The sequence below is a fragment of the Ochotona princeps genome, chromosome 15 (assembly GCF_030435755.1).
Source record: "Ochotona princeps isolate mOchPri1 chromosome 15, mOchPri1.hap1, whole genome shotgun sequence".
Lineage (NCBI taxonomy): Eukaryota > Metazoa > Chordata > Mammalia > Lagomorpha > Ochotonidae > Ochotona > Ochotona princeps.
Genome location: NC_080846.1, coordinates 15951711 through 15962880, shown reverse-complemented (window position 1 = coordinate 15962880; position 11170 = coordinate 15951711). Strand labels below are relative to the sequence as shown.

The 11170-nt window shown below is 53.6% G+C and overlaps 1 protein-coding gene across 1 annotated transcript; it reads right to left on the bottom strand.

Moving 5' to 3' along the window:
- Nucleotides 1–247: 247 nt before the first annotated feature.
- On the bottom strand, nucleotides 248–3440 carry BLOC1S1 (biogenesis of lysosomal organelles complex 1 subunit 1). The gene is made up of 4 exons (XM_004589638.2): nucleotides 3282–3440; nucleotides 2704–2776; nucleotides 673–805; nucleotides 248–435 (listed from the first exon to the last, which is right to left on the bottom strand). The coding sequence occupies exons 1-4, from the start codon at nucleotides 3340–3342 to the stop codon at nucleotides 325–327; spliced, it is 378 nt and encodes a 125-aa protein (XP_004589695.1). The 5' UTR covers nucleotides 3343–3440; the 3' UTR covers nucleotides 248–324.
- Between the last annotated feature and the right edge of the window lie 7730 nt (nucleotides 3441–11170).

The window sequence follows — 11170 nt, the reverse complement described above, 5'->3', positions numbered from 1 at the left end:
GGCCTGCTCCGAGTCATGTCCCGGATGACGATGCTTGGGGCAGGGGCCACTAGGACCTTCTCTAGGGAGGTGTGGGAAGCTGCCACACTCTGATCACCCAACAGAGGCCCTGAGAGAAGGAGAAAGAGGAGAGAGTCCGAACAGTGAGAGAAGCGAGTGCCACCTTTTATCTAAAAAACATTGTCCAACAGGAAACCCCTTTGAATTCTCTCTCCCCTGCCACACCAGAGTGCCTTGAAACACCACGTAGGAGCAGAAGCTTGGGTTTTATTCCTGCTGCGACACGTGAGGTAGGGGTGGGGGGTGGAGAGCAGGGCAGAGAGGCTAGGAGGGGGCGGACTGCAGCTGGCCTTTATACACATATTCCAGCGCTGTGGCGATGGTGCGCATGTCCAGCTCGATGCTCCGGGCCCAGTTCTCTACATCCCCAATTTCCTGGGAAAGGGAGGAGGGATCAGGTGGAGGGGCCCCCAGGCTGGGAGCACTTTCAGACATCCCCTGGAGAGAGTTGGCCTTGCACTCTCCAGTGGCTTTTCTTGCCTTGGCTTCTCTGACACGGGGCCGCAGGTGCGGTTTCTGGGACCACCTTCACTTCCTCCCTCAACTCCAAGCCCAAGGGAGCCAGACCCTGGGCAGTCAGGATGGGGAGGGGATAGAGTGAGCAAGGCCCACCTTAAGTGCCTGGTTGAAGTTCTCCACCATCCCAATCCACTGGCCTGTCTGCTTGGCAAATTGGGCGGCCTGCACCTGCAGGGTCTTCACCTCGTGGTCCAGCTTCCTCTGGTTCATGTAGGCCTGGGCCACACTAAGGTACACAGGAGGAAGGAGGTTAGCTCACTCAGCTTGTGTGTGTTGTGTGTGTGTGAGGGGTTGGTCCCTAGAACTAATGTTCCACTGTGGCAGGGGGAAGCCAGCCAGCAGTCCTGGATCAGGGGTCGGGGGGAGTGAGTGGGGGAACTGGAGGATTTTGGCCAACCTTAGATGTGATACAAATGAGCCGGCTCCTCCCTCCCACCTCTGGGACTCCCAGAAGCAAGATGGGAACTGACAAGGGACAGCAACTCTCATCCTGAAGGAGCTCTTGCAGCTGGGTGGGAAGCAGGGCTAACTCAGGAGGACAGCCTTGAGGAAGGAGCCAGGAGAGGGAGAGGGGCATGGTGATGCGGGGCAAATCTGGCAGCAAAGACACAGCCGGCAGCTCCTGAAACTCGGGGGTCTGTGCCAGTCAGGAAGGGAAGCTGGGCCCCTTCCTGGATCTGGAATAGGATGGGAAGTCCACTCCTGCCCAGGGACCCTGGGTAAGGACAGATAGCCCAGGCCCAGGGGTTTCTTCTTGGCTCGCATTCTCTCCCCCCAGTCCCTCTTCTCTCTCACACACTTCCTCCTCTCTGCTCTAGGCAATAGCTTTCTCTTTAGATAAGTTGCTGGTGGCAGTCAGGGTTACTACCATGGGTCAGCAGGGTTGTTCTCTCCCCACTTCCTCCCTCCATCATTATTCTCCTTTATTGGCTGACCAACCTTTCACTCTGCACCCCCAAAGCTCCCTAGATCAGCCTGGAGACTCCATATCCGGTGCCCCTCCACCCACTGGAATGTGTGGGGGCTGGCGGAGGCATGGGGTGGGGTGGGAGCCCAAGAGGGGGGCCAGGACACCTGACAGGGGCTGAGATAGATGGGGCCTTTGTTTTCCTTTCCAGGGAATGAGAGGAGCTGTGGGCAGCCACACAAAACCCTTTCTAATCTGGCTTTGGCTGAGCTGAAAGTAGCTTTGGCTACTTTTTCTCTTTGGCCGATGGTGAGGGAAGACAAGGGGAGGCCTGGGCTGACCTTGTAAATGGTGGACTAGGCAGAGCCCAGGAGGCACCAATGTGGGAGGGTGGGGAGGAGGCGAGTGGGTTCTTTCTCCTCAGAGATAGCCTGGAGTGAACAGAGTTGTGAACGGGACTGCCTGAAGGGAAGAAAGATCAGGGGCCCCAACCACAGCCTCTTCCCTTCATTTCCCTGCAGACGAGTCATGGGATGACCCCAGGCCTGGCCTAGCTCACTCCCATGAGTCATCCTCTGGCTTGCTGGCCGGCGCATCGCTCTACTTACTCTGGGTACAAGGCATCCTGCTGTGCCATGGGGCTAGGTGACCATTGGCTGTGTACCTTCCTGGGTCCCTTGGGACCATGTTCTTTGCTCCTTTCCAAGTCTCTGGCCGTTCCTGGCATTCATTTAGGGCTGGGGCAGTGGATGGTCCCTGGAGACCAGGAAGGACTGGAAGAGACAGCCTGGCTCTGCCCTAACTCCTGGCATAGAGTCTGCATCTTCACCCCTGCCAGCTGTGCCACCCCTTTCCTGCCAGCTGCCACTCGGGCTTGCCAGGACTGGGAGGTACAGAGGGGAGGTGGCAAACTGTGGTGAAGCAGAGGGCTCGCCCTGCTGCCGGAGTGACAGCTGGAGCTGTAAGGGTGAGGGGAGGTGGACAGATGGCATCAAGTGGGGACTGGCAGCAAGGGGAATGCGGGCAGCGGGGAATCTGGCAGTTCCTCCATCCGCTGCAGCTGCTCCTTCCTTGTCAAGGCTGGGAGGGAGGGGCTTTTTACCCCTTCCACAGCTGTCTGAGGAGCAGGCCTCACCAGGGTCTCAGCTCGAGCTGGGGTGCGTTTGTGTGTGGGAGGGGCAGGGTGGAAACTGGTGTGGCTGGGGAGTTGTCCCTACCCCACGTTGAGGTGATCCACCAGGGCTTCCGTCAGGCAGGTCGCGGCCGCGATGGCCTCTCGCCTCCTCTTCTCTGTGAGGAGGGAAAACGGGATTGGAGCCGAGGCTGATGTTTAAAGGGGTGCAGCGAAAGGGTCTTCACCCCTTGGGTTAGCCTCTCAACCCATTTCGCAAAGGCAGAGTGGAGAAGGAAATATTGCAACATAAAGCCTCTGTTGGAGAGGAGAGCAGGACTTTACTCTTGAACTCTCCACCTCGGAGGTGTCTGGGGGGGGGTCCCAACACTCCTTCATTAGGGGTGTTCCTCCCTACCGTCAGAATGACAGGGGCCCTGGACCAATAGGCTCAGCGGCCTACAAACACAGGGCGGGGCTAGGAGGCCGCGTCGGGGATTCGCCGAGGGGGACCCGGAGAGTAGCCTTACGGACCGGGTCCGTTGGCAAGGGGACGGGATTTCCAAAAAGGCCGCCCCTCGGTTTCCTCTCCCTCGCCCTTGCCGAATCTGGACGAGGTCCAGGCTCCAGACTGAAGCTAGGCCGCGGCCGGAGAGACACAGGCCGACGCGGTATACAGCTTACCCTGCAGCTCCTTGCGTTCATTCTGCTTGGCCTGGTGTTCCTTGAGCAGGCGGGACAGCATGGTGGCGTCCGGCTGGGGGGGCAGGGCATACTGGGTCCCCTCCACCACCGCAAGCTGGAATGCACCGCGGCGGCCGAGGCTCACGTGACCGCCCCCTCACGTGATGCGGAGCCCGCCCTCTTTTGGAGACATGGAGTGATGCTAGTGAAAGGCTTAGCCCGGAAGGGCAGGCACCGCAGGGCTGGCGCTGCATCTGTACTCTTAGTTTTGAGAGCTCACTTTTTGGTGAGTGTGGGAAGCACTATAGTGTTTAACGTCTCCATGTGACTGCTGGTCCCCGGGAGGGTCGGTGTCGCCTGGCTACCCGTGGCGGTTCTGTGCCGAGGCTCCCCGGAATCACTGAAATTCTTTTCCTTCTCTTCCCCTGGCCCCTGGCTGTGCTGGCCAGACCCCCTCCCGCCGGAAGACAGCCTTATTCTCTGTCCGGAGTCTCCAGCGAGGTCCCTGAGTTCTAAGTGATCACTGTGGAGCAGCGTTTGAACCTTCTAGGGAGCTTTGGCATCGTTGGCGGACTGCGTGCGGTGAATGTACAATTCCATCCTTCTCCTTTTGTGGTCAGAGAATGCTGCACCCCTTTTAGTCTTAGCCGAATCCCGAGTGTTGCTGCCAAAGTAAAATGTACATTATATAACACCTCTCCCAGCTACAGAGGAATGCTTCCCGGCTGAACTCCAACAGGGAAAAGGGTAAACATTGCCACTGAAATGCCAGTGCTACACTCGCCCTTGTATCTTGCCCTGACAAGGCCCACAACTCTGCATCTAAGTTGAATGAAGTCGCCTGGCTATTGGAATATCATAGACAAATTTTTAAAATGCTTATTTTCATCTGCTTCAAAACAGCGGCCTTTCATCTACTGGTTCACTCCCTATATGCCCACGGCAGCAAAGGCTGGGCCAGGTGGAAGTCAGCCTTTAGCTCTGCCATGTGAGAGGCAGAGATCTGAATACTTGAACCATCCTCTGCTCTCATTAGTTGCAAGCTGGACTGGAAGTAAAGGTGTTGGGACTTAAACCAGAACTCCAAAATGAGATGTAGGAGTCTCCAGTGAGGCTTGACTTGCTGTTTCCCAATTCCCATCCCTCATGGGGGAGTTTTGGTTTGTTTGTTTTGTTTTTAAGATTTACTTATTTATTCTTAAAGATTTATTTTAATTTTATTGGAAAGTCAAATATACATATACAGAGAGAAGAGACAAAAATCTTCCTTCCGATGATTTACTCCCTAAGTGAGCACAACGGCTCATGCTACGCTGATCTGAAGCCAGGCTCAAGGAACTTCTTCCAGTTCTCCCACATGGGTGCAGAGTCCCAATGCTTTGGGCTGTCCACGACTGCTTTCCCAGGCCACAAGCAGGGAGCTGGATGGGAAGTGGAGCTGCCAGGATTAGAACCAGCACCCATATGAGATCCCAGCGCATTCAAGGCGAGGACTTTAGCTGCTAGGCCCCGCCGCTGGGCTCAGATTTATTCATTTTTATTGGAAAGTCAGATCAACAGAGAGGAGAGACAGAAAGATTTTCTGTCTGCTGATTCACTCTCCAAGTGGCAGCAACAGCTGGAGTTGAACCAATCAAAAGTCAGGAACCAGGAGTTTCTTCTGGGTCTTCCACGTGGGTGCAGGGTCCCAAGGCTTTGGGCCATCCTCTACTACTTTCCCAGGCCACAGTCAGGGAGTTAGATGGGAAGTGGAGCAGCCGGGATTAGAACAGGCACCCATATGGAATTCTGGCCTATTCAAGGTGAGGATTTTAGCTGCTAGGCCACTACACCGGGCCCAAGGCTATTAAAATTTTAAAAAAGGCTATTTCCAAATTTGACATTCTGTCTTTCACAGTTACATTCAGTGGCATAGTTGAAATGGACATTAGTGTATTTACTTTCAGGAAGAAGAGAAATAGGTAGTGATTAAGATATAATGAATCATTCTGAATGAGAGAATTATTGACTCATTGGTTCACTCTGCTACTTATGGAATAGTATTGTAAATCCTGGCAGAGGTACAACCACCAAAGGATGAGACTGAAGAAAGACACGAAATGTTTAAGGGCAAGGGGACTGGTGTGGTAGCCTAGTGGCTAAAGTCCTTGCCTTGCACACAGCAAGATCCTATGCTGGCACTGGTTCTAATCCCAGCAGCCCCACTTCTTCCTATGCAGCTCCCTTCTTGTGGCCTGGGAAAGCAGTTGAAGATGGCCCAAAGTCTTAACCCTGCACCCACATGGGAGACCCATAAGAGGCTCTGGGCTCCTGGCCTCAGGTTGGCACAGCTCTGACCATTGTGGCCACTTGGGGAGTGAATCAACAGACAGAAAATTGACCTGTCTGTATATCTGACTTTATAATAAAAATAAAATAAAAATTAAAAAATGGAATTAAGGACAGCATCAATCAGATCATTAAGTGGCATAATGAACATTCCAACTAGAACTTTTGGATACTATGTATATATATGTCTAAGCACATGTTTGCGTAGCACAAGCACTTTGTCTCGCATTTCATAAGTGCTTCCAATGAGTCAAGCCCCTTTACTTGTATGACTTCATTTAACCCCTAGAGCAAGCCGGCGAGGTTTTGCTGTCATCTCCACTTTGCAGAAGGAGAATCTGAGGTACCAAGCAATGAAGTAGGAGAACTCCCAAGTGGTATAGATTGGATACCACTCCAGGCTTTACAACGCCAGAGCCACAGGATGATCACTGTATCCTGCAGAAACTGTGGGAGAGAGCTCGGGAAAGTGGTGGTACCAGCACTTTTCTTGGGGTCCCCTTATGCTGTCACCATGCTCCTGTCACCCATGGGGCGTCAGCTGAAGGGAATCCTGGCAAGGAGGAGTGTTTGGGAAGAGGCTTGGCTCTCAGGAGGGTTGATCAATAGGAGCAGTAAGAGTGAGAGCAGCACAGGGCAGCCCGGCGCAGTCCTCCCCCCTCTCTGGCTCCAGCTCCCAACGCAGTGAGCCAGCAAAACAGAGGCTGACTGGGAGATGGCTGACAGCAGGATCACAGGGCCTGAGAGAGAAGGGCACGAGTTGGAAGGGGCACCAGGGAAAGAAGGCATGGGGAAGTGAAATGGGTAGGGAATTGGTGTTGGGGGCCTCAGGGGGCAAGATTGAGTGCTAAGACTGGGCTGCCTCGGGAGAGAGAGGCCCATCTGGTAGCAGCACCCTCAGCCCCCTTGCAGAACCGCCGGCATGTTCACAGTCAGCGCAGCAGGCCTGCCAGCATTCTGCAGACACCTCTCCCACCTGCCCTCCCCTGCCCACTGGCTGCTCGTGTGCCCCACACAGGACCTGGGGAACCTGCATCTGGGCATCCGGGCATCTGGGCTGTCTTCTATTTGTTCTTCCTCCCTCCCTCCCTTCCTTCACCTCATTGTTCACTTTCCCCCTCAGCTGCATTGGATGTAATTGCCAAGAGTTGGATGATTCTTAACTTCTTTTTTTTTTTTTTTTAAAGAATTATTTATTTGAAAGGCAGAGTTAGAAAGAGAGAGAGAGAAAGATTTTTCATTCATTGATTCACTTCCCAAATGGCCACAATGGCCAAAGCTGGGCCACTCCAAACCAGGAGCCAGGAGCTTTTTCCAGGTCACCCATGTGGGTGTTGGGGGCCCAAAGCACTTAGGTTGTCTTTTGCTGCTTTCCCAGGTACATTAGCAGGGAGCTGGATGGGAAGTGGGGCAGCCAGAGCTCAAGCTGGCAGCCTTAAGGGGTGTTGGTGTCTCAAGCAGTGCTTTACCCACTAAGCCACAGTGCCAGCCCCTGATTCTTCTTTTTTTTTTTTAAAGATTTTATTTATTTTATTACAAAGTCAGATGTACAGAGAGGAGGAGAGACAGAGAGGAAGATCTTCCGTCCGATGATTCACTCCCCAAGTGAGCCGCAACGGCCGGTGCGCGCCGATCTGAAGCCGGGAACCAGGAACCTCTTCCAGGTCTCCCACGTGGGTGCAGTGTCCCAAGGCTTTGGGCCATCCTTGACTGCTTTCCCAGGTCACAAACAGGGAGCTGGATGGGAAGTGGAGCTGCCGGGATTAGAACCGGTGCCCATATGGGATCCCGGGGCGTTCAAGGCGAGGACTTTAGCTGCTAGGCCATGCCGCCGGGCCCCCCTGATTCTTGAAATTGGATTTTTTTTCTGCCTATCTCTCCTTGCAAGTTTGCACCCAGATCATTTTCCCTTAGAATGAAGGAATGCAACCTCATGCTCCTTTTCTCCATTTATTTCCATATTGTTTTCAGGGCTCTTTCAAAATTAGCAAATTCCAAATGGACCTTGCAGCAGAAAGCTACTGAATTGCTAGAGGCTGGGTGGGGAGCGAGGGAGGGCTGCAGAATGAGTGAGTAGAGAAGGTTTCACTCCTGGGAAATCTGGCCGTGCTTCAAGGAGTGGGGGCTGTTGGTGGTGTGGCCAAGTTCCAAATGTCGGCCTGAGGCCAGGGCTCGAAGAAAAGGGGCCCTCAAGGCGGCCTCAATGGCTCCCTGTAGTGAGTGACCTCCCAGTCTTCTCCCAAAGATGTAAGACTTTCTTGCACCCCAGAGAGCAGGGTAGTGCAGCCATTTCCCAGTGGCTCCCCATCAGTTATGTTGCTGTTCTTTCTCTCCTAGCCACTTCCCCTGATTTGAGCCTTGGCCAGGGCTGGAATCCGGAGGCTTGCTGGAGAATTTCAGCACTAAGAGGCGGGTAGGGTGGGAAAGTTTTCCTGGTGAGTGTTGGGAAGGGAAAGCCTGACCCTGCTCCAAGCTTGTGTGGCCAGAGGTGGGGAAGTTCACGCTGCGTGTGGGTTCTGGAAGGGTTTACGGGTCAGTGAGAGATGGCAGTTGGAAAACACGGGGAGCTAAGGAGTGGGACTAAGGAGCTAAGGAACTGGAGGGGGAAGGAAGTGTCAGAGGCAGAAGGGGCGACAGGAGCCATAGCTTCCATGCAGCCAGGAGCCAACATTTGTGTCGGGCCTGGACATTTCTCATGTTTAACATTTCTTGGAATTCATTTGCAATTGTGACAGATGCAGAGAAAGTTGCAAAAAAAGCACCAGAAATCCTGGGTACCCTGTGTTCACCTTCCCCCAGTGTTGACAACTCTTGTGACTGTCACAGAGTGCCAAAACAGGGAAGCTAACATTGGCACAGTAACGTTGGCTAGCCTGGAGGCCTGCAGTTCTCGGGCATCCATCTGCGCATGTGTGTGTGAGGTGTGTGGTGTGGGTGTGTCTGTGTGTACAGCTCTACAGAGTTCCCTCCCACGTAAGCTTCGGATAAGCGCTACCATAATGAAGAGACCCGCTGGCAGGAGGCTCTCCGCACTGTTTCTTTATGTTGACTCTTCCCCAGCTCTGTCTCCTGATCTCCATTAAGGCATTCTGCACATTTCTAGCTTTATCATTGTGAAAATGTTATAGGAATGGAATAATGCAGTATCAGCATTGTGGTGTTTTTGCTTAACATTTATTTTTTATTTATTTGAAAGTTACAGAGAAGAGAGAGCCTCCATCCATATCTGCTGGTTTACTCCCCAGTTGGGTGCAGCAGTTGGGGCTGGGGTGAACCAAAGCCAGGAGCTGAAAGCTTTTTTTTTTTTCAAGGTTTCTCACCTGGATAAACACTGGGGCCTAAACACTTGGGCTGTCTTCTGCTGCTTTCCTAGCTGTGTTAACAGGGAGCTGGATCAGAAGTGGAGCAGCCAGAACACAAAGTGGTGCTTGTATGGGATGCCAGTGCTGCAGGCAGTGGTTTTACCCTCTGTGCCACCACACCGGGCCCCCAGGATAGAGTTTTTTTTTTTTAAGATTTGTTTATTTTTATTACAAAGTCAGATATACAGAGAGGAGGAGAGACAGAGAGGAAGATCTTCCGTCCGATGATTCACTCCCCAAGTGACCGCAATGGTCGGAGCTGAGCAAATCCCAAGCCAGGTGCCAGGAATTTCCTCCAAGTCCCCATGTAGGTGCAGGATCCCAAGGCTTTGGGCCGTCCTCGACTGCTTTCCCAGGCCACAAGCAGGGAGCTGGATGGGAAGTAGAGCTTCCAGGATTAGAACTGGCGCCCATATGGGATCCTGGCACATTTAAGGCGAGGACTTTAGCCGTTAGGCCACCATGCCGGGACCCTAATAGAGTTTTGACTTCATGAATTCTCCAAGTCTTGACCTGAACACAAGAAGTTCTCTGATAGGTCATTATTATTACTGAGTGTCATGCCCCTCTCCTGTCCCTGGATCCCTCTAGTGTCTTCTGTTCCCCTCTTACCCCACTCTGGCACTCTGGCTTCAGTTCTGCTTTAGAGAGAATGTGGTTGTCTAAATTTGCTCACCGGTCCAGTGCTCCTGTGTGTTCCCTGCCCCCCTGTGCCCCACTATTTATAGCCAGGCTAATTTGGGTGGCCCTGGCCTCTGCTCCTTCCTCCTGCGGCTGCTGAGGTGACTCCTCAAACATTTGGTCTGAGGAGGTCAGACACAGGCTCCTGACATCTGATGTCAGCTTTGGATTTGTCTGAAGCTGATGGAGCATGCACACAGCAGCTGCAGGTGTAGGGGGCCAGTGGCTGGAGGTCAGGGTGGGGAGTCAGGAACCCCAGTTCTCCCCTGATCCTAGGACTCTGCATGCTCCTCTGGGCGCCTCTGGGGGCTCTGAGACAGACATCTCTGGGAGATAGTGGGAGTAGAATGCTGGTGTGGATTTCCTCCTTTTAGCATCTGTCTAGAGGTGTGCTAGTTCCTTGCCTCCCTGCAGCCCTCCGCACCCCGGGCTGGGGTTAGTGTGCACAGGTATAGCTTTACAGATATGGAGGACCCAACCTTCAAATGAACATCCACCCACCAGCGCAACGGACCCAGGGTGGACAGAGTGAGTACCCCACTCCCCACCTCCCCCTAAAGACACGTAACTGAACAAAGCAGCATGGGACAAGGGACTAGGCAGAAGGGAAGGGGAAGACAGTCATCAGAGTGTGTCAGCATCAGAAAGGCAGAGATGACATCAGAGACGGGTGAGAAGTCTGAGAAAGGTTCCCAGTGTGACAGGGACCAGAGGGGGCAAGAACAGGATTTGGGAGGAGACAAAATCAGAGAGCAGAGAGAGGGGAGGGGGAGGCAGGATGGGGGAAGGTGATGGACAAACAGGTCCACACAGGACCAATAACCACTAAGGGAAAGACAGAGGGTGGGGGCGCGGAGCCAGAGAAGTTCCAGTTGTGCCAAATTGTTTCCTAGCTCTCCTCCTGGCCCATTTCTGGATTGCAGTTATAAATAGCAGAAAGTTGGAAAATGTCTCCCCTCCCCCTTTGCCTCTGTCCCAGCCTGGGGGAAGGGAGAGGAAGAGGGACAGGCCAGTGGGTCCCTGTGGAGATCCCTTCTGTGCCCCACCCGGATCCTGCCCCTCCTGTTGGGGCCCCTGGGGAACCGCGGGCCTGGGAAGGGTCTGATGGCTGCAGGCTCCCAGCCTGGCCCTCTGCCCCTTGGGCCCAGCTTCATTCTCTCCACCCCCGCAGCTGGAGCTCTCTTCTTTCCTTGGGCGTTTTTCTCCCTTCATTTGTTCCTTGCTGTCCAGACTCTGGCCCCACTTTCTGTCTCTCATGTCCTACTCTCTTTTCTCCCTCTCTCTCCCCAGACTCCCTTGGTCTCCCCCCAATCTTCATCCTTTGTTACTGCAAATTGAGACCCCAGGGGTGGCATGACCCTGTGATAGCCAGGCTGTGGGAGGAGGTGGGGGATGGGATGGGGGTGTAGTTTGATTTAAAGAGCATGTGAGGTGTTGATGGAGGGACCTGTGACGCCGGCTCAACATGCTAATCCTTCATCCCATAGGTGGCACCGGCATCCTTGCTGTTACACTTCC

Excerpts from the sequence above, each read along its gene's own strand:
- BLOC1S1 (XM_004589638.2), bottom strand. The coding sequence starts at position 3,342 with ATGCTGTCCCGCCTGCTCAAGGAACACCAGGCCAAGCAGAATGAACGC. Across the intron at positions 2,777-3,281 it reads TGAACGCAAGGAGCTGCAGG|AGAAGAGGAGGCGAGAGGCC; the intron begins GTAAGCTGTATA and ends CCCTCCTCACAG. Across the intron at positions 806-2,703 it reads GTGGATCACCTCAACGTGGG|TGTGGCCCAGGCCTACATGA; the intron begins GTAGGGACAACT and ends TGTGTACCTTAG.